At 37.8% G+C, this 25,478-nt stretch overlaps 1 protein-coding gene across 4 annotated transcripts in view; it reads left to right on the forward strand.

The window, feature by feature from the left end:
- Positions 1–25,478, forward strand: part of CDK14 (cyclin dependent kinase 14) — a 344,690-nt gene that overhangs the window by 222,073 nt on the left and 97,139 nt on the right. For all 4 annotated transcript variants that reach the window (XM_059842986.1, XM_059842993.1, XM_059842976.1 and 1 more), the window contains 2 exons: positions 2,589–2,637; positions 23,968–24,107. In XM_059842986.1, coding sequence (XP_059698969.1) covers positions 2,589–2,637; positions 23,968–24,107 — 189 coding nt within the window. The remainder of the gene's footprint in view (positions 1–2,588; positions 2,638–23,967; positions 24,108–25,478) is intronic.

The following is a 25,478-nucleotide window of genomic DNA, read 5'->3' on the forward strand; positions in this document are numbered from 1 at the left end:
TTTTTTAATTCTCTAATGGATGAATTCAGAAAAATACTATGAGCTGGCAGGTACATGAGGCTGGGCTTAATTAACACAATAGTCCCATCTAATTATCATCTCCATGAAAGTCAGTAAGACACTGGTTGGAGCCATAACCACAAAATTATGTAGAAAAATGTGAGCTGTTATTTTATCAATGTGTGGCTCCTTTCTGTCTAAAGCATGTGAAGAAAGCAGCCTCTAATCTGCTTGAGTAGAGAGAAAAGAGCTGATACCAATAGTTAGGAGAAGCATGGTTTGCAGTCACAGCATATTCAATGGAGTTTGAAATTAAGGACTATGGACTAAACCTTTGCCTCTCCATAGACAGGGTTTTGCTCTCTCCTTGTCTTCACCCCCAGTTTTCCCTCTTCCTGCCTGATAAATATGTAAGGTACTTACTTGAAAAGGTGTTTGGAGTGGAACTATAGGCAGCAAAGGAAGATCCCTTTGAGAAGTTTGTTTTGCTCATGTGTGTCCCTTATAGAATTTACATAACTGGTTCCAGTGTATCATTTTTTCAGTAAAAATTCCTCTGGCAGAGCAATAGTTTTCCAGGATTTTTTGCAGAACTCGAGCAGATCTTTGGGCATTAAATCCTCAAGGCAATTTGGCCAAGTGGTTAACTCTGGGACTTTCCTCCCACAGTAAAAACAGCTTAAATTGATTAAAATAAACACCAGATACACTGGTCAAGAAAATATGTGGTATATGGTACTTCTCAAATGTTTTAAGTGGATGTAGCTCTGTTGAAGTCAGTGTTGCTGTGCCAGTTTGAACCAGCTCAGTATCTGACCAAAACATATTGCAGAATGACAGATAAAATCAAAATCTGTTTCTCTCTAGGTCCAGGTTACCTTTCCAGCACTGCTTCACGTCAGTTCAATTCTCTTTCCACACAGATTTTTCTGCAGTGAAACAGATTAATGTGCAAATTTGCAGTTTAGTAGCTGAACTCCCATGTGTATCTCAGACTTATTATTACACAGCACTGTCTAGCTGCATTTTATTTTTCAGTCCCTTGTCATAAATGAATTAACAGTGTTATGGTTGGACAATTTACTTAATATAGAAAGTCTTTATTTTTTTCCAAATTTTATACGTATCTGTTTCCATATATATCTTAATTACTATTTGCAAACTAAAATTGAAGGGTTATAGTCCTGTAACTTCCAATTTCCAGTACACTTGTCACACATATCTAAAAGTGATTTCATCTCTTTAACTGCATCAGTATGGTTAAAGCAACAAAACCTGTGAATGTGGTCTGCAGACACCATTTGCAGGTCTGCTGATTATTAGTAGATTCCAAGAGTGAATTCAATGAGATTTGAAGCTTTTAGTTAAAGGGGCAAAAAACCTGAAAAATAGGTATAACAAAGAAAATCAAGGCATCCATATTGATGCTAGGAATTTGCTTCTGCCTTGGTTTTGGCATCTTTAGAACTGACTGTGTATGAAATGTACATGACAACTTTAGAAATGATACAAGAAAGTATACAAATACAGGAATTTGAACACAACTCCTTTGAAGTTACATTTACAGTTGTTTTTCCACAGTAAGATGCATGCATACCTGTGTGCATATATATAAAAAAAATACTATTGCAGCTGTACAGTGGGTCTATTAAGTGTCAGGCACATGGGTGGAGAGGAAGCAAACTTTTTGTTTGTTTTTTAAGATTTTAAGGAGTATTTTGTGAGTTTAGAACTTCTACACAGCAACTAAGGCAACCACATTAGGGTAGCTGGCCAGGGTAAGTACCAGTCTACGGGGCAGGATTTCTGTGCAACTAGTCTCCATGGAAAATGTTGCTCTGTTCTCCAGCTGAACTCATTTTTTGCTGCCTGAGAAGCACTTAGCTCCTGTTCAAGAGGCTAACGAAGGACTGACCCTTCATTTCTGCAGCAGCTTACACAGCATCTTCCTTTTTCAGCTAGAGTCCTACTGCAGAGCAAGCATCTTCTTGGGTATGAGTGGGAAAATACTTCTAGCTGAACTGAAGAACTTAATGTTGGAGTAAATAAGCTGTCATTGTACTTGTTACTTCTGCTCATTATTTATATGTATTCTTTAGAAAATAAACTCCACCAGGTTCTGTGTGCCCCTGTGTGTCACAGAGACCCACACTTACTCTTGCTCATCCTGAGAAGCATAAAAATATGACAGTGAGGCTGTAGAGAATGGAATTTGTCATGAAGAAGAAAAAATACTAGATTTCAGGCTTCTTTTTTTCCCATAGCAGGCAAAAACTACTTTAGAAATAATTGTAAAACTTTCCATTTCTGGTGATGCCACAGTAAATGAGCTTTAGGTCATGCTGGTTTGGTTTGATTTGGTTTAACAAGTTGGGGGCTTTTTCGGTTTTGGTGTTTTGTTTTGGCATTTTTTTCCTCTGTTTGTATGGCAATTGTTCATAGGTTAGTTTTCTTTCCTTGTCCTAGGACTTGAGCTGCAGAAGATACATAAAAACTATGAAATTATGAAAATTGACAGTAAATAAATATTTTTTAAAAATAAATCCTGGGTTTAGTGAAGTAATTGAATATACCCCTTTTTCTTACAGAACGGTTTACACAGTACAGCCCTAAAAACCTTAGACAAGCATGGAACAAGTAAGTATATTTTAATTGCACTTTTGACTATTCAAGGGTAGACTGAAGTTATCATATCTAACTTAGAATGGTTTTTTTCTTTTCAAATAAGCCATATTTGAATTGCCAGTTCCTTGTACATAGGAAGGAACTGCATAGGATAGTATTTTCTTCTTGGGGCCGTTGGCAAGTGTATTGAGCTCATGGAGAAATACTGTGTTATTGCTTTGGGCCATCAGTTTTGAGTCTTGTTTTCTCGTTCATGTATAAAAATTAGGAAACTTTTAAATAATGTGGTTTTAATCCACTTTTGAGTGCAGTTTCCATGTGATCATCCCCTGTTGCCAGGTCCATCTGGTCATTGCTGTGAGCTGCTGACCATACTGCCGTAATTTTAATTATGAATGAAAAAAGTCAGTGTAAATTCACCACAGATGGGATTTTTTTTCCTTTCAATGTTTCCTGAATTTGGTCACATTTCCGTCATATGGACATTGGTATAAAGGTATTATGCTCAAAGTCCAGAAAGGTTGCCTGATGAGCATTCAGACTGAATACCACACTGCTGGCATTATTCTAAATAATCAACAGTGTAAAATTTGCTAAAAGATTTCTCAACACTTGTACAATCTTTGTAGACACAATATTTGAACTGCACTGTCTTCAGCAATTAATAGTTTTTCTATTTTGATGAAAGCATACAGAGCTTGAATTGGGTGATTTCAGCTATGTCAACAGCTATTGTCTTGCCAGAAAACCTGTTCAAATTTTTCTCCACTCTCTTTTGACCAAAAGTTTTGCAGCAAGGCTAAGCCTTTGCTGTACCAGCATTTCTGTTTTCTTTCTGGGACTAATTCAAAATTTTATTTTTGCTACTAACTGGCTGTCTTGTTGGTAATTTACCAGGGAGTTCAAGAGATTAATTAGCAGGAGACTGTAACATCTCCAAGTTCACCACTGAAACTGAAGATAAAAAATGTTTTGGTGAAGAAGCTTCCTTATTGTAAAAGGAAAAAAGTTATTAATAGAGTAGAAATCCAAATGCATTTTCAATATCCTTATTTATCAGCAATGAAATGTGTCTACAACTGCAAAATCCAGACCATGGTCACTTTTCCAAAATGTGGTTAAGTTTATATTCACTTTGCCATTCTATTAATTTTTTTCTCTATCTGCTCCTTCCCAAACCCATTTGGTCCAGTGTTTTCATTTTATAAAACAAACAAACCAAAACAAAAAACCAACCAAACAAACAACAAAAAAAACCCATTAAAAAATCCCCCACCCCACCTTTTGAAATTGTGTTGACAATTGAAGGAGGAAGAATCTCTTAATATAGCAGGATTGTTTTTAAAAACTTTTGGTATTAGTTGTTGAATGTAATACCATCAGTGTTTGTCCTTTGAGTCAAAACCTGTACTTCTGTAGTGCCAGGCATCTTCCATGGCCCTGTGGCTCACTTTCCAGTACTACTGGGTCCTCCTTGGTTAGCAGGAACTTCCCAATTCCTGCAATGAGAAATAAAGCTGGCACTGAAACCAGTTCAGGCCTCCACAAAGGTTAAGTGTCACTAGCCTGCATTAATTGACTTTCAATAGTCTATAGAAAAGTTCCTGGCTTGTCCAGTTCAATCTAGGACCCTAGTGTGGTGGCTTTCGTGGACAAGGCCATCTCCTCTTTACTGTAGAGGGAACAACAGAAAGATGAACTCATATTTGGCTTTTGTAAATATCTCAGACCATTTTACCAGTTGTAATCCTTGCAGGCATCTTAAAATGTTTGACCGTGCTCAATCTTACTGCTTGGAATACAATTAAATTTCCTGAAAGTCACAGCTTTCCTTTTAAAAATTAAATCACTATAATGGCCTGTATCCCATCCTTTTACAATCAAAAAAAATTGCAAGCTGATTTTTTATTTAAAAGTAGCTAATGAAATCCAAAAGCTTGGAAGAAGCAATTATATTGCAACATAGGCAATTAGATCTGGATTAGGAAAGAAGGACAAGGAAACTAATATTGATTTGAATGTGTTTGCTTGGAGGCATATATTTGCCTAAGTAATGTGAATGGATACTGGCATGCCATTCCATCCATCCTGCAGGCCTGGACTGAAGCCTGTCTTTTTTCTGTATTCTAACAGCAGTTAGACTATTAAAATATAGCAGTTATGTATTAATAAGTACAATCGTTGGTTCGAATTTGAAAAGTTGCTGTCTTATATTTCCTTCAAGACTACTGCATGAAATTTCTCTTTTCATAAAATACCACAAAAAAGAACAAAACCCAGTTTGCTTAAACAGCTTCAGTATCTGAGATTTTATAACTGACACAAGTTCTGATCACATCACAAGCTGACTCAAATAAGACCAGAGCTTTTTAAATTCTACGAAACCTCTTCAAAAATATTTCTACATTTTCAATGCTCTGTACATAGAGGATTTGCAATTGTTCAGCATAAATGAAGGGATTGAAAGCAATGACAATGCATACAGTTCAGTGCTTCATATGGGTATTTCTACTATAATAGGAAATATTCAGTGCCTCAAATTTATGTGTCATTTACATTTGAAATGTGAAGGGCTTTCTGTTTTTCCAGTGTAAATCTTTATCTGTGTGCTGTATTAGAGGGCTGCTTGCTTGCACAGCTGTAGTTAAGGATGTATAAACATTTCCGTTAGAGACATCCTATTCCCAAGGGTTTGTAATCCAGCTGTAAAACTTAACACGTGGATAGACTGATTCATTCCAGAAATTTTCTTTCTTTCTTATCACGTTTCAAAAGCAGCAGTCTCCAGTCTTATATTAAAAAACCTTTTTAACTTCCTGATTTAATTTGTGGAAGATTTTTGGTGACACAAAATATGTCACGTACATAATTATTTTAACGGCAATGAACATGAGACCTAAAATGGGGATAAAAACATGCAGCCTTTTGTTTTTAAATATGCATTGGTTTTGGTACAGATTTCCTTCCTCTCAACATTGTAGGAGCTTTGAAAGATACACCTTAAAGGGCAATGTTTATGGTCTTGTAAATATTTACATGTATGCTTAAACTTCTATTGATGCAAAGTCCCATTGCTGCACTTTACAGGGGAGGAATTCCAATGCAAAAAAAAAATAAAGAATTGTCACACAGAAACTGTACAGCAGTGACACTGAACTTCATGCTCCTGGACTGGAAGAGAACAGCTTTAATTTTTCTAAACACAATGAAGTTTCACTATCTCCTGTTTCATCCTTCAGGCACAGGCTGATCCTTGATCTTGTTTATATATATGCTTTGAGGTCATGGCATGTAAGGGTGGGAAAATGGGTTTTGAAGCCTTCAAAGCTGCTTTTACCTCAAAATGTACATTTTAATTCAATTTATGTAAGGGGAGTTTAGTAGGAGGAAGAATAACACCCTTCCAGTATCTACAGAGCCAGTTTCATGTCTATAAGGCTGAAGGAAGAGAGTAAAAATCCTCCAACCCCAAAACCTTCCCAAAATCACACACAGTAGTTTGAGGGCAAAATGATTGCACCTGACCAACATCAGCTTCCACAAGATGATTTTAAAGGCAGAGCAACATGATGGAAAGATACTGGACACAAGTCAATTGCTGTTTAATTCCTGGTTCAACTGGAAATTATTCAAAATCCTGGAATTTAACAGCAATGACAAAGTGAAACCTAGCAGGATCATTATATAAGTCAGATCCCTTAAATTCTTAAAATAGAATTGGTTAATATTAGAGGCTACTTTTGGGAAGTGTTTGAGGCAAAAAATACAACTTTCACTTACAGTACATTAAGTTCTTTGGAGACTTTAACACTGAATTTCTTTACTGGTTGTCAAATTACTTAAAGAATACAGAGGGAGTATTTACTAGATAAGATGGAATCTATACATTTTGTGGTAATGCTTATAAAGTTAAGAAACAAAATTTGCATCGATGTTTGCTTCTATCTAGTACGAAGCTTCATCTACACAGCATGACATAACATACTGTGGAATGTAATTATAAAATACTGGCCTGAAAAGAACTAAGATGTGGTAATCTGATCTTCCTATAGAGTTCACAATTATATTTCCACTTTTTTCCCTGAACTTTTCTGTTCAATTATCTCTACACAATAAAAACCAAGAACAGCTCTGCCTCCAGAATGCAACGCAACCTCTTTCAATTTGCAAAAGCTTCTCCACAATAATAAACCCTTACAGAAGAATAACAAAAGAGAACTAATTATCCGTGTGTATATTTGGTAGGATATGAAAAGCTTTTTCAGATCCTTCTGCCATAATGAATTGTATTGTGAGAAATTAGGTTGGAAAGAAAAGGTGCAGTTGAAAACAAATGCTGCTCTGCATAAATAGGACTAGTACGTTGTAATTCCCCAACATGGCTTATTTATTACATAAATAACACTTTATTCTCACAGCCAGTCCCACTGCTGAGGATTTCTTCCTTTAACAAGATGGCCTCTGTACTTGAGGCCTCCCTTTCTGAGGCCAGGGTGTTTAAAAGTTGCATTCCAGGATGGACTGGCCTATTTTGGGACTATCATTCAGTGAAAACTTCCTGAAGAAAGCAAAGGGAGTGAATAGAGACAAGCCCACGTAGATTGAGTCTGTATTTTGTTTCAAGCATGGCTTCAAGAAATTGGTTAAAGCTGAGACTTGGGAAGCATTTTTAGCTTGGGATTCTGTTGTTTGGGTTTTTTGAAAATCTTTGTCTTAGCTGGGTTTTGATTAAAGAAAAAGCACTCTTCTAATTGTCACTTGTATCTCCTCACCTACTGTCCCTTCACCAGCATTGCTCATTGTAACATAGTCCACAGTACCACTGAAGGAATACTCAAGCTCTCCAGCACAACAGAAACAAAAAGCTTTAGTGTGGTGGTTGCAGAAACCTTTCTGATGGATAAACCCAAACGCAGTAAAGATTTCAGGCAGTACCGAGCAGAGGTGGGCTAGCTGGGTGCTCTGTGTGCTGGGGCGCTGGGGCCAGGAGGAGCCACGGATTACGCTGGGGCAGCAGCGGTGGGTACTGGAGACAAGATGAAAATATTTTTTGGAAGTATTTGTAAATAGGCGTATGAACCTGCCTCTGCCTCCTGAAGGTTTGCAGCGATACTGCTGCCCTGGAAACAAAAAGCATTTTGCATTTTCGGGTTTTTTCTCCTATTTCCCATGAACAAGCGTTTGCCCGAGGGGGGTGTGGGGAGTCATGTCGCGACATGCCCCGCGATGGAAGGCGCGGTCCCGCGGCCCCCGACCGCCCCTCCCCCGCGCCGCTGCCGCCGCTGCAGTGCCGCGCTGCCCGCGCCAGGGGGCGCCCGCAGCCCTGCAGCGCCTTTTGTTGTTTATTTCTCTGCTTAGCGGGCCTTAGTCATTAATTCATTATCATTGCAATGGTAAAATTAATTTTTATTAATTAGAAATTAATTTTTATTAATTAGAAATTAATTTCGGGGTGGTGGAGGCTGCTTGTTTCCACATGAGCGCTTTTCCCTGCGCCCATTAGCGCTGTTTTGTGTGCGCGCAGCTCCGCGCAGGGCTGAGCCCCCCGCGCCGCGGGGATTATCAACTCGCGGTGCGGAATGACGGGATGCTGAGAGAAGCCAAGCGCTGAGAAACATCTCCGCAGTTTCTTCACTTATCCTTTCGCCAAGCTGAAAAATCCTTCCTGATTTATATTCCAATCTTTCTTTCAAATTGGAGCAACTGCAAAGTGCTATAATGTTATACCTTTGCAAACCTAGGGGGAAGACTATTCCTAACAGACCTTATTGATACCATGTTTATCCTGACAGTCAATTTATTCTTGCTTTATTCTACATCCCCCCTCTTTTGTGTTGCTAAGCTCTAGGTTTTGTGTTGCATCCTCTTGTCCCAGTTAAAAATACTAATAAGCCTCCTAAACTGGACCACAAAAGCTTTTGTCATTTTTGTTTCAGAGTACTAATAATTCTATGCTGCTTCATTGCTAAAATTGCATCATTGCTGCCCTGTACCTTTTCCCATCCATGACAGCACTGAAAATACAGCCCCAAGGTACATGGATGTTCCTTGCTGTTTTCTGCAACATTTAATTCAGTATCTGGCACTGGAATAGAGTTTGTTGGCATTGCTAACTCTGGACCTATCCATATTTGGGCTTATTTTTCTGTGGAAATAATTGTCTGTAGTGTTCTATGCTCTGTCTTGTTTTTAGATTTTCTGCCCACGTCTCATTACTGTTAGTTTCTTTGTACTAATGTCTTTGTCTTTTGTGGTTATTTCAGCCTTTAGCATCATCTAAGAGTTAATTCAGTATGCAGGCTATCCCTTAGACCAGGTCATTAATAAAGATGTTAAATAAAACTGTGACTAACGCTAATCCCTCTGGCACACAGCTGGACACTTCCCTTCCAACTCAGCACATTGCCACTCATCATTACCCTTTGCTTATGGTCTGGCAGCCAGTTTTCAGTGTTTGAGATAGCGTATCACATCCCTGGTCTTCGGAGTCCGTCCACAGAGCAAGGTTTTTAAATAGAAATTGCATCAAACATTATCTTTTGTTGTTTTGTTCCACCAATTAAGTCCACTTTAAAAAAAAATTTATATGGTGTTTTATTCATTAGTCACCTCTTCTTTTGATTGCCATTTTGTCTTATTTCTTCTGAAGTCTATTTTTTTTGTCCATATTTTCTTTTATTTCTGTTGTCTGTACTTTCCCTCTATATTGTGTGTCAGTGTCCAACAAATATTTGCCAAGCTTCTCTTATTTGAAAACCAGAAAGGAAGTATGGGCATATATTTGTATTTTTTTAAGTCTAGTACCATACTTTAGAATGCAGAGCAAAATTAGATAACGTTACAGTAGCATATCTACAGTAATAAGCCTATGAAGAGAAAAGAGGAAAGAGACTGGCTATTCTTGTGGAGAATTCCTGGAAAGACTTTTAAAGGATGCCTTACATTTGTTTGCTATCCTCTCTAATTCCTTAAGAATTCCTTTGGATATTGAGACGTATATCAGACAGACATGTTTATTTGGTGTTTCTAGGTATGACTTTTTTTCAATGTATGTTCTTCATTAGTGTTTTTGAGTACTTTCTGATAAGCTCTTCAGATGTTTCCAGTTGTTCTTTCTCCTTGCATTTCTACATGCCAATGTTTTATTAATTTCTCAGAATTATGTTTTTGGTAGTCTGTTACTCATATGCTGCCATGGTGCCTGTGTTCATTTCTTGGTTTGAAGTCTAATACTTTCTGATCAGAGGCACTAGGCATCATTATATCCTCACATTCTGAATTCTACCTTCTTGCTTGAGTTCTGTGCTGTTGCCTTGTCTGCTGAAATCTCTCTTCTCCAGATAATGACATTGCTGACCAAATTGAGTCTCTGAGATATGTTTTGAAAATATTTGTATAAGGAATGAAAGACATACTCTGAAGGTAGTCATATAAATAAAGTGGACCTTGCTGCTGGCTCTCTCATTATTTGCATGAAGCCATTAAAGGAAAGATTTTTCCAAAAGGAGAGTGAAAATGATAGGCAACTTGAGAACTGGGCTGGCATTCAAAAGTGCTTAGTGCTAAGCAACTGCTCTTGGATTATGTGGCTTGATATTATCCTCTGCTGTTTGTTCTGTATTACAGATAATTTTTCTTTAACTGAACAGTTCCTTTGATTCTCATCTTAGGGTCTCAGAAATATAGATAATTTTGAGAGATGATGCAGACAGGCAATAAGTATAAAAATATGAATAATGTTCCTGGGTTTTGTCACCCCTGCAGATGGTTTAAGCCAATCTCAGAACTCATGCTGTTCATCTCTGTTGCCAGCCAGAGACTTATGACAATAGTTAAGATTTCTGCAGTGATATAAACATCGTAAACTATCTTTGCCTTAGGCAAATACTGACTTTTATGAGCATTTCATGTAGGGGTTTTAGTGTTATTTTGGCCACCACATTTTTCATGGCAAGTTCACCGGTATTCAGGTACTGCTATTCATGAACATCTCCTCTGACTGTCTCTCAAAATTCATTCAAGAAAATCTAATCACTTCCTTTCCTGCATTTTTGGGCGTGTTGTCTCATGTATCTGCCTAAAGATTTCTGATATCTTGCCTGCTATATAGTACAGAGAAATGAGAATTTTTGCTTTTTCATGCAGGTTTTTTTTTTTTTTAATTAGTGACACAGAAACACATATCATTGTAGGGGACTGGTAAGAACAGCGATTTTTTCATAACTTTAAGTTATTTGCTAGCCAAACAGTTTAACACTTAGTGATTTCTTTAAATGAAACGAGCTAAGAAAGTTTTAAGCTATTGTTTGAGGATTTGTGAAAGATGCTGGCTGCAAGCAGGTCATTATGTATCCATGTTCTGTGTCTGCTTGACCCATGTCAAAATGGGAAGATGGGAGACTCTCACCCTGCTGCTGCATTAAATCAGAGAGGTTAGATTATGTATCTGCAGCAGCACACTGTGAATAACGAGCCCCAGCACAGGGCTGGTGCACCTGTCATTGCTGGAGGGCAAAGAGGCAAGTGGTTCCGAAGGGAACTGACCTTTTTCTTTCAGGCACTGAGTCAATCCCATATCCTAAGGCACACGTTCTGCGTTAAAATTATTATAGCTCTCCTGGCATTAGGCTGAACAACACACTCTGGTGAAAATCTATGGGAAAAAAACCCAAAATATGGTGTTGTTGGTAGTTTGTTTTTTGTTTTTAATTCAGTCTTTATAGGAAATATATTCTGTACTTTTGAAAAGCATCAGTAAAGTTAAATTGTTCTCTGATAAAGATGAATATAATTAAAGTTAAAAATAAAATTTTGAAATCTTTTGTCTGAATTAGCAGCTCACAAGATAGCAAAATATAAATGCCTGTGTTTATCACTAAATGTGACTCACAAAAAGCTGGCATCCTTTTAAATTCTGTAATACAGTGTATATCCACTGGCTGCTACCTCAGCTGAATTTCTATCCCTAAGATCTGATTTACAAATAGACAACTTTCTGTTAAATTATTCACATCTCATAATAATTGATGTAACAGAGTTGATCTTATGCTGGAGCATATTTGATCATAAATTCAATGAAAACAGCCACCATCTTTGTGATGTTTGTCCAGCTAAATCCTTCAGTGAATAAAATAATAAAGATGCCAGCTGTGTTTGTTTTATGATCGCTGCTGCAATAGGAGGCTGAAAATACGAATGAATAAAGGACCTAATTTTTCATGTTGGATTTATAAACTCAGAATCCTACTGTGAAGAATTTAAATTGAAAAAGTAAAATTTTTACTTCTGTCACATTCATATAAATGTATTGTTTGCTTTTGTGTCCCTATTGTTTGGGAATGCAGAATAGTTTTAAAAGATTGATACTGTTTGGATATCTGTGGCACAGATATTTGGTTATCCATGGTCTCTGGTAAGGAAATCTTGTAAAAATAGGTTAAATTTATTCTTTTCACTCTGACATCATTGCATGTTGAGAATGGACCATCACTTTTACATTGCCTTCTTTGGTTAGATTTTATGGCAGTTTTAAAGTTCTATTTATTACTATATACTGTCGGTGTGCCCCAAACTAATTTCACCACCCTGACATTAAAAAATCATGCTCTGGATCATTATAGGCCTTCCTTCAGCATTATGACTTTTGCAGAATACTGTTACATTCCTTTTATTTCTTTCATATTTGATCCTTACAGTGCCCTTGAGTCAAGCTTTATTCAGCAACCACGAGGGCATGAATTTTCCTGAGATGTTGACAGATAGTGTTTGGTGAATATCATTTTTCTGTCAGCTACAGCCCACGTCTGTACTGCAAACTAAAGCAGAGCCAGGGACTATCTGCTGGCCCCGAGGCCATGTGACAGACCTTGGCTACAGCTGTGCTAAGTAACACTTGGGCATGCATCCCCTGTGGGCTTTCTGTGGTCCCCATGCAGCTGCAGGTGCAGTTATTATTTTGGGGTAGCTCAGCCTTAGGTTTTTAAATCAAAATTTCCACAGTAAAGTTAACACACATGTTGCAGACCGTAGGAATTGTGTGTTCTAGTGTAATATATGGCATACCTTGCTTGTAGGACCATAGAACCTGCTGCATCCTGGGAATGGTCCCTGGCACGGGCTGTTCCCTGGGCTGTGTCGAGGAGTGAGTTTGGAGCATGCTGCTGACATGGGCAAAATGATCCAGGGGCGATGTGGACACTCAGTAGTTGAGCAGTCAGGCTCTTTGACTACCCTGTGAATTCAATTCAGCAATAAGGCTTCAGCAGAGATATTCCTACTGTTCCCTGTGCACACCTGAGAATATTCCTGGTGGAGCTCCCTGCTCACACTGTTCTGCTGGGATTCTTTGTCACTTAGGCCTAAAGTCTTAGGAAAAGAAAAATGAGAAATATCCCTCTCCTGTGCATCCAGAACAATATATACATTTCACCTTTTTTTTCTTTCCAGCTTTTCCAAGATACTTTCTTGTCTTCCCAAACAACTTTGTCATTCTGATCTTGATTTTCATAATAGACTTCTTACGTCCTCTTTTCATCAACATCTTTCTTCAGCTCATATAACAAGCAACCAGTAAATACAGGAGGTTTTTTTTGTGTATTGTTTAATTCTCATCCCAACACTGGCTGTTTTACTCCATCATTTTTGAGCCCCTTCTTATCCTTTTCAAAATCCTCCATAATTTTGCCTCTTCCTCTCTTTCTTCACAAAGCTCCTATTCCCTGTTTTTATGTCAGTGATCTCTTTCTCATATTTAAGCCTTCTCATGTCCCCTAGATAGTTCAGGAAGACTCAGAACTGCTGCTTTCCTTTCTGGGAATCAGATGGGCTTATGCCCAGATAGTGAATTTATCAGTTGTTTGTGGTCCCTGACTCCAGGCTTCTTGTTCTCAGTTTGGAATCTGCTAGGACTTGTCAGCCTCAAATATCTGCTTTTGCAAAAGCTTAATATTCATTTAACACCCTAAAATGAGACCCAGATGTTTATTTACTTACCTTCAATGGCAGAACACATGACCAGAGCTTCATGGATTCCACAATTCCATGTGTGCAATATCTTTTGAGAATCCACTTGCTCTTTTACGTTGTTAGAAGTGGCCTGAGCTCTGCTGGCAGTCAATTTTTAGTGATAGCTGGCTCTTTGGGAAATCTGACCTTTAGTGGTCACTTTTATAGATAAAAATTTTGATTTTAGCTCTTAAATCACCTATGCTGATTTATGCCTAAATAGCAGTAACTCCCTGCTTAGCTGTCTCTCTTTCATGACACTTTGACAGGATAGGATTTGCAAAAATAGTTCAGGGTTGAGTTCTTCCCTACTGCCAGCCAATTTCTGAATGTCAGCACCACATCTTCACACATATATAAGTACAGGCACTTAAGATCCATGTATTTCAATAATTGGTGGCTAAAATAGATGGAGTCTGTGACTTGTTGATTCACCTCCAAGATGCTTATAGATAAAAATGTAAACACATATGTTAAATTCATGCACCTTTTTAGAAAGACACTTCAATACAGGTATGTGTGGATACGTAATGTTCCCCTTTAAAAAAAAAAAACCAAACAGTGCAAAATAATGTTACATTGAGTCCAAATTGAGTACTAGAGAGATCACTATTTTCTCCTTTCATGGTGGTCCCTGCTTAGGAAACTTAGGGGTTTTTTTCCCCTGTTCTAATTCAAAGTCAAGTTCATGCATTAACACAAGCATATTTGTCTCTTAACGAGTGTTACTGCCTTTGGTGTCAGACACTGGATTTTCAGCCTGACTGCTTCTCCCTACTCAAAGAGGACCTAAAGTTCACTTTAGAAAGTTTCTGTTTGCATTAATGTAAAGAGAAAGTGGTGTGCTAAATCAGGAGAGTGGATCTGGAGGAGGAACAGTGCTTTCTACACCTCAGTGCTGGTGTGGTATCCCTACCCTGTGTCACCTGAACCAAGTGCCTGAGGGTCAGGGAGCTGCAGCTAGTTCTAGGTGATGCAAGTCTGTCTAAATACAGACATAATAATACCTAATTAAGTGTTCTTGACTGCATAGCTTGACTATATTGCCCATATGCCCTCATTACAACCATTTCAGTCTCTTCCTCTCAGTATTTACTAGTCCTGCATCATTTCCCTCTCATGCCTTAGCTTAGGAGCACAGTTGCAAAAAGGCCAGGATGCCTGCTTTTACATAATTGCTCAGTCTCGTTGGGTTCAGCCAGGCAACTCATCTGCATAAAGTTAAATACATGCATGTGCCTGGGGTCTGTCTTCCTGAGCTTTCCAGGCTTGGGGCATTCTCTCTGCCTCCACATCTCTCTCTGCCTTTAATGAGCTGTATAAATAAATACAAAGTACTCCTGTTAGTTCTACAGCCACAAAAATATATTTTATTAGCTGAGAGGTATACAGTAATAGAAAAGATCAGTCCCATGCAATGTTTTAGGCAGCAGTGGGAGGACAGGGCAAGTAGCTGCTTCCAAGTGGCTGACGGATCTGAGGCCCCAGCGAGACAGATTTGTAGGTTAACTCTGATAAATGATCTTTGGCTTCACTGACTAAAGCAAGGTCACCCTTCTCAGGGCACTGCCTGCATGCTGCAACCTTGTAGCAAAGTCTTGTTGAAGTACTGAGCAAACAAACCAGTTCTTATTTACATTAGAATGAAATTAAAACTTCTTAAACCCAAGACGATAAAATATCTGACAAAAGGGTAGAGATTCATAGAGCAGAATTAATGTTTATTTACTAGCACTTAGTTCTGTCTTTGTTTGTTCACTTTATAAAGGTAATAGGTCCAGGAAGACAGCTGGGTAAGGGAAAATACGGAAGACTTTGTTTACTTCCCTAATGGGTGCACCTAGTTGACAAATTTGAAAATCAGAGCTTGGTTTTTTTCTTTTTTTTCAGAATATCTTTTGCATGGATTTATTTGGAGAGAAGCAATTCAGGTTGTTGAGGGTGGCATGAGGAAAAACACCACAGAGCTTTGACTGCATTGTGTGCCAAAGGTTTAATTCAGCTATTTCTGTGTTGGGGGTGGGGGCTTATTCCCTCCTTTTTTTTTTTTTTTTTTGGTTTTTTTTTTTTTGTTTTGTTTTGTTTTGTTTTGTTTTGTTTTTTGCTTATGTCCAGCCAGTGAGGAAATAAATATGTGAAGAAAGAATACTATGGAATGTTAACTACACTGCTATTTTTTTTCTTCCTTTTATCATGCCCCAAGATTCTCTGAAGTTGATATAAATTCACCATGCCTTATTTTAAAAAGCATAACAGAAAGGCATTCTTCCTTTAAGAGTTAAACTGTAAAAGGTGATTTTCTTTCACTCAGTTTGGTTTAAGCCTGTAAAAAGCATTAAGTGAAAAATCTGATATATTTGTTAGGGCATTTACTGCATTACTAACTTATATTTTCAGTTCTCACTGAAAGGTTTATAGAGAACATAAACCTTGAAGAGTTTTGCTCGGGATTAAGATTATATTATCTCCATTTTCTGGTGAAATAATAGCTCATAAAATGATTGGGGTGTTAGTAATTATTTTTAGCTCTGTTTATTTTCCAAGGTTATTCTGTTCAACTTTCTGAGGTGCACATAGACAGCCTTTAAAAAACATTCACCTTGATCAGAAGATTCATACCCTTTAAAGAATTTCAGAGTAATCAAAAGCCTCTGACTAGATGTCACCGTGTTGTTTTTCTTCATTAATTGCACTTACAGCAAAGCTCTTCCAGTAAAACTATGAATCTGGCATATTCAGTAGTGGTCTGCTGTGGTGTAAGTAATGTACTATGTCTTCCATAATTAGTATCTTTAATACTGGGCTAATTGGGATGCTCACAGAATTAAAATAGTTGATTGGTGGGGCCATGTAAAATCAAAAAGAAGTAATTGCTAAATTCTTTCTGGGACAGAATAGTAAGGCATGTTCTAATTAAAATTTCTTAGGAAATACTTTTTCTGGGAAATACCTGTATCTAAGAGAAAACTGAGTGAAATAACGTGAATTATTTAAGGTAGTCTTCTTTTACTTTCATTACTTAGTTCTGATTTTAAACAGTAGCAAAACACTGTACCCAGCAGTTATGCTGCCTAGGCTATACAATCTCAGAATGCCTAGGAATTACATTCTCAATAGCTTAGGGTATGTTATCACTGCACATACATTGTATGTTTGCTGTTTAAATAAACTCTTCTTCTCTTTAGTGTCTACCATGTAGACTCCATACTTCTTGCTTCATTTGATGCTCCAGCATATGTTATTCTGGCAAAAAGATGATGAGCATCAAATGTAAACTTACTCTGTGTCAGAATTGGAAGAAACAAGTAGGAAGAATATCTGCAATATTGTCAGTGAACAGTATGAGCAATCTTCCTGCCCAAAGCTCTCAATAGTTGGTGCTGTGTTTCTTTGGACGGTTTCATAGCTCAGCATATTTATTCTGAGGCATCAGAGCAAGAGCTAGCCTGGGTAGCTCTCACAGAACTCAGAATACTTTTAGGTCTGTTGTACATTGACTGCTTCTCCTTCAGCTTAACTTTTGAACATCAAATCAACCAAATTCAGTTTTTAAAAGTGGTGTGTTCTGTAATGGTGGTAATGTTCTGCTTCCTCTATGAAGCAGACCTTCCAAGCTGGAAATCACAAGCATCATTGTTTTGAAGAAATACAGTAATACATCTGAAACAGACACTAAAACACATCAAATCTAGTGCAAAAGAGTCAGGGAGAAATAGACTCATATCTAAGTTTTTGTCTTGAGTTGCATTTGGTGATGACACATACAAATAATCAAGTTGTAATTGAGCATAATGGCTATTGTCAAAAGTGAATTGCCTTGAGAGGTTGAATCACTTCATTGTCTAGCTTAGGTGTGACCAAACTGAGTCTCTCAAGCCTATCTGACTCATGAGCAGTTTAAGCTTCTTAATTCTCTGTTCTGAGTTCAGGAGCTGCAACTGTAATTTTGGTTTACCTACTGGGTCAGTAGATTCTTTTAAAAATTTACCAAGTATATGCCATTATATACCTAGGGCTAAATCTATATTAATTAAAATAGAAAACCTAGTTGTCTATATTGTTAGAACCTTCATTTTTTACATTCATCTCTTTTCCTGAAATGTTATTTATCTTGGCTGCTTTCCTACTCATGGCATCTGGGCAAGTGTCAAATGAGAATTCCTTGAGGTGGGCCAGGGCTCTTATTACCTTCCTGGAATGCACTGAATGAGCTTCCCTCCACAGCTTTCCAAATGGGGCTCTGACCTCTGCTACACTGACATTAACAGCAATGCCAAGGAATGAGCACTGACAATGTTATTTTCATCTCTGTTCCAGTATTCATATCAGTGAATACTTCTCGTTGGTTGTCATGGCTTTTATTGTAATAATAAATATTTTGACTACTTTTTCATTACTTCACTGGATAAGACTTCTGATGCTGTAATATGGTAATATAACTAAAGGGGATCAAACTAATTTTTAAATTTCCAAAGAGATTGTATCATACACCACCATGGAAGTCACAGTGGCCTGAAGACTCTGGCATGCAGTGCTGTGCAGGAGCACAGAGCAAGGACAGACCCTGGGAGCAGTACAGCCATGTTATACATGTTAGAGCCAGTGCAGGCTTTGTCCCAGCCTAGCTCATCCCAGAGCGAGTCATCATGCTCATGTGGCAACCTCGCTTCTATTCGGGTGCTGTGCTAGAAGTAAGTGTACAATTAATGTGATGGCCAAGGGAGTCTGGAGACTGGATTTTCCTACCCTGCATGTGTAGAGAGCTCAGTGTGTCTGAGTCTAAACTGTTGCCAGTATCTCAATTTGGGAAGAGCAGGAGGGGCATTGGGTGTTTGGAGACATGTCTTTTCTAGGGAATGTGCACAACCCAGGACTGCTGTTGGCAGCCCCATGCAGGTGTGGGGTACAGTCCCAACAGTGACATGAAACACTGACTCTGTTTGATTGCATTATTTACTCTGTAGTTTGGCTTGAGGTACTTCTGTATTATGCTGTAGAGCAAATTCTGTATTTTGTGATTGATCAGCAACAAGTAAAACACTGCTTGAGTGAGCCTTCAAATGATTTTGTCTTTCTTTGTTCATCAGTTTTAGTCCTCGATACCCTTTGTGTAAAACACTGAAAAAATGGTAGCATCTTTGCTCTGTTATATTCTCATCTTGATGTACTCCTTTATGCCTTCATCTGTATCAAAGGCTAAAAGCCTGGCATCAAAACTTGCGTTCACTTGTTGTGGTGGTTTCTTGATGGCTAAATAAACCCTCCAAAGCTCCGTGGAGGCACCCCGGGCCCGTTAGGGAAGCGGCTCCTGCACGCTGGAGCTGGCGCGGCGGCTCTTTGAAGACAGTAGGTGTTCTCTGCATGGTGGGAACAACAGAAAGGCTGCTGGAGCTCGTAAAGAGGAAATGCTGCTCGGCTAGGCCCTGCTCTGATTCGTGTTTCACATCGCTGCTGCTGCTGCTGCAGGATCACGTGGAGATTCAGAGGTATAAACTATCAAGGCACACGTGGGCATTGCTGTATCAGCTGGCTAGAGGACCATGCCTTTGCAAAGTGTTCACTACAATGCACGCTGTTTTACAGTTCTGTACAGAGCTCAGGAGAGGCTAAAGCCTGGCATGAGGGGAGCAGGCTGCTGTCCTCAAGCAGCCTTGGGTGAAAATGGGGAATACAACCACTGTGGCAGTGCCTTGGGAGGTGGGCTAGCACAGGGATGGTACAGGAGCCCTGTTGTTGGGGGGACCAGAGCATCCTCTGTGAGATGAGCTGGGAGAGCTGCCACCTGGGCTGCCTGATTCACACCAATTTGTTACTTCTCTTCATACCATTAAACTTTGAGCTCTGCTAAATGGTGTGATTGTTCAGGTTAACTGTGGTTTTGTCTTTCAGCACTTCAGGTGGCAGGAGCTTGCATAGAATAAAGAAAGAGCTGAAATTTCTAAAGGGAACTAGGTGCCTCACTCCTCTAGGCCATGCTATAAATGCCAGTTGAGAAATGAATTAATGATACACTGCAAGAATCATATCTTCACTTGGAAAATGTGCACAGTAAACTATTTTTGCTTTGGGAAGTATTTACTTCATGCTGCTAGGAGCATATAGACAGCATATTATCTCCATTTGTTTTAATGCCCATTTGTCTTAATTATTAATGTGAATTTGAACTGCCTTCTTCGTTGCATTTAAAAGCAAATCACCCCAAGTTCAGAAGTTCACTGCACATGCCCCAAACTTTTTTTTTTCTTAAGAGCTTAAACCAAACTTCAGTGATCTTAGTCATGTTCTGCTTGACCAAATACTGACCTTCCTCTGCAGTAGAAAGACATTTAAGCCTGTTTTCTGAAATTAAATCAAATTCTTGTAATCCAATGAGATTTACAACTGCTCAAGTCTAGTCAGATTCATATATATTTCAAGTGAGACAGGTTCATATGCTGTTTGTTTTTCTTGAGCTAAGGCTGTATATAGCATTTGGGATTAAATTGAAAATCAGTGTTTCACAAATGTCATCAGAGTAGGTGTGTAAAAATATTCCCAGTATTTCTCAAAACAATATCTTCATGTTATTTAATGCTCATTGCCAAAGGTTTCTCTGTATTCTGCTGTGCACCACATTTTCTGAAAGTATGTATGCTGTCATGGCTAGTAACTATTCCTCAGTGATTAGTGTGACAGTAAGTGAAGCGTGAATATTGAGACTTGCCATATCATGCATGCCAAGTTCCTATATGGCCCAACTGCTGTGAGACAAAACATGCTATTATGTTTTAGACACAAAGCCATATTGTATGAAATTCCATCCTGTCTCGAACTGAAAGAGGTGTATTTAAAAATGAAATCTTTTACTTCTTCAGTTCTTTTTGTTAACTTCTGTATTAGGTATTTAACTACTGAGCCCCATCAGAAAATTTAGCCTTTGTCTCTATTGAGGAATCAGGTTTCAAACTTAAATCAGACAAATTGTTAATGTTTTAAGGAGGATATTTTAAAGAGAATATAGGTGAAAAGAAAAAAAAAAGGAGAGAAACAAAGCAATCTTTCCAATATTCCAACCACTGAGGGTATACACCAAGCAGGGTTTTCCAAACAATTCTGATGTAGCAGATGTAACTTTAATACATGATCATACAGTACATTTTTCACAAGTAGAGAATAGCTTGTCTTTAAACAAAGCAGCAAAATTAGTCATGCATTCCATTAAAGGATTGGTTTTTAAAACTGACAACCTTAGGAGCCCACATGCATGTGCTTTTTGCAGTGGCCACTGATTTCCAGAAGTGACCTTTGCAGAAGACATGAGTTTTGGAGAAGAATTTTTTCATTGCTGTGCAAAGCTCCATAAACAAAATTAGAATTTTAATGAAGAACTTTAAAGATACAGCTGAGCTAGGGGAAAGTGGTGATTTGATCCATGAGTTACTCAGATATCTTTGGCCTGTAGTACACATGAGGTGACACTTGATCGTTATGGTCCCTTCTGATTTTGTAATTTATAAATGCTTGGAAACATAATCCTAATAATGTAGCAACTGGAATCGTCAAAGCACTGACAAACAGCTAACACCAACTCCACAGTCCCAGAACTTCTTAGAAGGTGATCAGGGAAGATAGATCTAATATTTATAGCAGATTGAAATATTTTTGCAGACTGTGCTATGAATTTAATCTTCTTTCTATTTATTAATTATAAAACTGGTTCTAATTATGAATGATTTATTCATAATTATTTAATTACTTGATGTGATTATTTTGCAGCCCTAAATATTTTTGTTGGATTTATAGTATATTAAATATATAATGTGCTGATTATTTGATGTTTATCTTTGGGTTCTCAACTGATTTCTTTTTTTTGTCTAAACTGAGAAGGTGACTGGCTTTCTAAACTGTTCCTATTCAAAACCTGTTCACTTTATATTAGTTTTTCTGAATTTCTTGCAAAAAGATCTTAGTAGTATGCCAGGTACACTGGTGACCATTAATGCAGTCAAAATGTAGCATCACTCTGTTTGAGGATTTGCAGATGACATCCAAAATTTCACCTCCAAGTCAGAATCTGTTGATGTTTGAATGTTATTTTCTTTGACTTTGCTTTGCCTTACCTAATTAGCATCTCCACTACATGTATGGATCAGCTAAGGAATGGTGTAATTCTTATATTGGAGGGTAATATTTCACTACTTAAGTGACTGATTTTTCTGAATTAACAGTAGGTCCCATTCAAAACAGAGCAGGTTTACTATAGTTCCTAAAATCTTGCAGCTACCTCTGTAGGGAAAAATCACATTGGTGAAATGGTTTGACACAATCTCTGAACAATTCATTGGTGCAGGGGGGATTAGGACTCAGGGCTCACAGACTCAATATAATCACCATTCCATGGAAATTTTGGATGTGTAGAAGAATTAATACCAATTCTCCATGAACATTTGCCACTCCTTTTCCTTTTCTTTGCTAATAATAACCTTTTGTCTTGGTATTTTGTTCAGTAATGAAACTATCTGTAATTGTCACAAAAGTCTACTGAAGATTTTCAACAATCTGGTAGTTTAAATAGTCTGGAATTATTCTAATTTATAATGTAATTTATAAGCAATGAGTCTTTGATTCAAGGTGTTTTTCTTTTGTCACAAACTGAAAATGAAAACAGAAAAAAATGTGCCCATAAGAAACAGTGGAGTTCATCATCTGTTTAACCTGAAATAGCAATTTTGAAATCTAATCCTGGGAATTCAATAAGATTGTGAGTGATGAGATACAATGCCTTAAAGTGGTCAGCACTCCTAAGCAATTCATCCCTGGGTACTTTCTGGACATATATCCTGCCAGTTCTCAAGAAGAGATCAGATAGGTACAGTATTCAAATTTCCATCTAGCATACAGTTGCTAGAAATTAAAAAGACAGCCAGTGGCATATTTTTGAATGATTGCAGATATGAGCATATCATGCATATGCCAGTACATAATTTAGGATAGATGCTTTTGCCTTTCCTTTTTTTAAAATTTAAAATTAATATCTAAAATTTTGGGGGGGGGGTGTTTCACACAATGGTGTGGACATGGACAAAAAGTTGTGTCTATGATATTTGTAACTCAAACTTCTCACCGTAGTAACCTTTTTTATTTATTTCGTGTTTTCAGTGTTTTCTGTTCTTTGTTTAAGAGACAATTTTCACCTGTGCCTATATTGTTTCATATAAATCATGCCATGTCAGCCTAATAAAAGAGTAATGCTGTTTAATCCGTCTTGAATTTTTTTCTGGAAAGTCAGTTTAAGCTGAAAAAAATGAATATTTGAAACATGAAACATGTTGTAGGGTTATTGATTTTAGAGGATAATGTAACCTTTGTCAAATGCTGAATTATTTTGGACTGCAGTCTACTATCTACTGATTTTGGGAAACCAGTGCACTGAAAAAACCTTTTCTAGAATTTGGCATTTACCTGGTAACACGTCTTTACTGAGCAAAGGCATGGTTGAATTTATGAAGTTTCCTAGTAATAATAGCAACATGATGTCAACAAGATTCAGCATGTGTTTTTTGACTGCATGTTACAAAAAGCTTGGTGGCTTTGGAAATTTAGGAGGCAGCTGTAGCTTACTAGACCCAGGCCACATCTTGCTGATTACCATTTTACTGTCTCCACTTCAGGTCTATTACTTTTTAGATTACATTTTCTTGTAATATTCCCAAGGATTTAGCTCCCAGTGAAACAGTAAGTTTTCTCTGTTTCTGTGGGAAGCTTAGAAAAGATAACTCACTTCAATTTAATGTTTGCATTGCATTAACGCTTAATGAGGAGTCAATTCCCTGCCACGTGAATATATGAACAAATAAGAAGTTAGTACTTCCTGAAAGACAAATGTCTTAGTGAAACATGATGAATGTGTTGCATATTAAGCATCACTGGATTTTAACATTTTATACATCTCAAAGTTGTGTGGATGTTGCTGTTATTGTAAGCTTGGATTTCATGTGTTCAGATGGTAATAAGCATTTGTTTCCAGCACTGTAAATTTTCAGTTTGTCAGTATGCTCAATAAAATGTAAAGGGGTGAATCAAAGAGTTGTTTTCAAGATGCTGTTGCTCGTGATGCTTTAGCATAGCAGGCAGGGCATATGTGATATGGTGTATTATATGCTCTGTAGTTGTAAAATTTGTATGAATTTTGAGCTGTCAGTACAGAAATAATCAATCAAATCCCTATCCTAAGGAACACTTTTCCTGGTAGCACTCCTGGCTATTAAGACTTGGTGTTTCAGCTGTGCTGACTGGAGATGGAATTAGACAGAATAATTATACTGTTTTCCAGAAAAAACCTTCTTGTTTGTGTTTCAGGCTGAGCTGTGTGAACCATGCAGAAGATCTAGCTTCCAAACTACTCCAGTGTTTCCCAAAGAACAGATTGTCAGCACAGGCAGCTCTGAGCCACGAGTACTTCAGTGATCTGCCCCCACGGCTATGGGAGTTAACTGATAGTGAGTATAACCACCTCTGAATGGATCAGAAACAAAGATTCTAGTTCAGGCAGATGCATGTGTGTGTGCTAACCCCCACATACAGACAGCCTCATGGACACACACAGCCACACACAGAATACGTGACTGCAATTGTGTAGATTGAAATTACATAGTTAGCTTGACACAGGACAAAATGGATTCTTTTTTTTTTTTCTTTTTTTTTTTTTTTGCTATCTCTGCTCTGCAGTCTGCAGCCTGCTATCTTTGTATTTGATTATGTGTGGAGCCAATAGAATTCTCCGAATTGTCATAAAGCAAAAGGAAAAATGCAATTTACATATTTAGTGCTTTTCACTTATAGCATACAGTACTTCTTAACTAGCTGCAGCACACAGGATAAAAATCCAGCTGCATTTGATTCAGAGAAGCTCTGTGTGTTTCAGCAGTAACCTTTACGAAAGGACTCGGCATTCAGAAGTCTGGGAAACACAAAGTAAACAATCACTAAATTTGCTGAATTAACTGTATGAAGAGGATGGCAGATGATATTCTTAACGAAGAATGCTTTCACTATTTTCATACATCCTTTTGCTTCCTTTATTAAACAGAATGCATTCCAGTTGACTTGGCAGAAATGTTCCTATCATCGTGTTTGCTGTCAGTTATCTTTTTAGTAATTTAAAATCATTTATATTGTACGTCTGCATGTTGTTTTTCAGTGTTAAAAGCACACAACTATTTATTCTAGGGAAAAATAGTATCATGAATGTTATTTTTTATTCAGAGAAGATTCTATTATTATAAAAAGGTTTCACAAGGGAATAACAGTCAGTATTTTGCTTTAACTCAATGGGGTGAAGAGACACATGCTTGCATTACAGCATTGTATGTCCTTTTCTGTTTTCAAACATGCATCCATTAACGAAAGATCTATATCCAGTACCTCAAGGCAGAAAGTTCAGAGATGCAACATTGAAACGTGTGTGTGACTATGGCTTATTTAAAAGTTTGCTTCTAAAAACTAAGCTCTCTTTTTGAATATTCATCCACAGTAGAATCTGTTTACAGTAGTGTTGGTACAAAAACTTTTGTCTTCCTAAAGTTTGTCTTTCCCATCCTCAACAGCTGCAGTAGTCACATTTTGAGCTGGTTCTGTGGCTTGGCTGTCCAAGCACCTACTCCCAGCTCTGCTCTGAAGAGCACTCTCCCATTTTTAGAATATGAAGATTAAAATCAAAATATCACCAATAATTTCTGTCCATCACTATCACAGACTGTGTTCTGGCACTGCAAAAAGATTCCCAGTTTCCTCCTCTGCCATGGTGACACCCCCACGCAGTTTGCTGACTGTGGTGCTTGATAAGCAGAAAATCTAAATGTTCAGTGTAA

The sequence above is a fragment of the Haemorhous mexicanus genome, chromosome 1 (genome assembly GCF_027477595.1).
Source record: "Haemorhous mexicanus isolate bHaeMex1 chromosome 1, bHaeMex1.pri, whole genome shotgun sequence".
NCBI classification, from domain to species: domain Eukaryota; kingdom Metazoa; phylum Chordata; class Aves; order Passeriformes; family Fringillidae; genus Haemorhous; species Haemorhous mexicanus.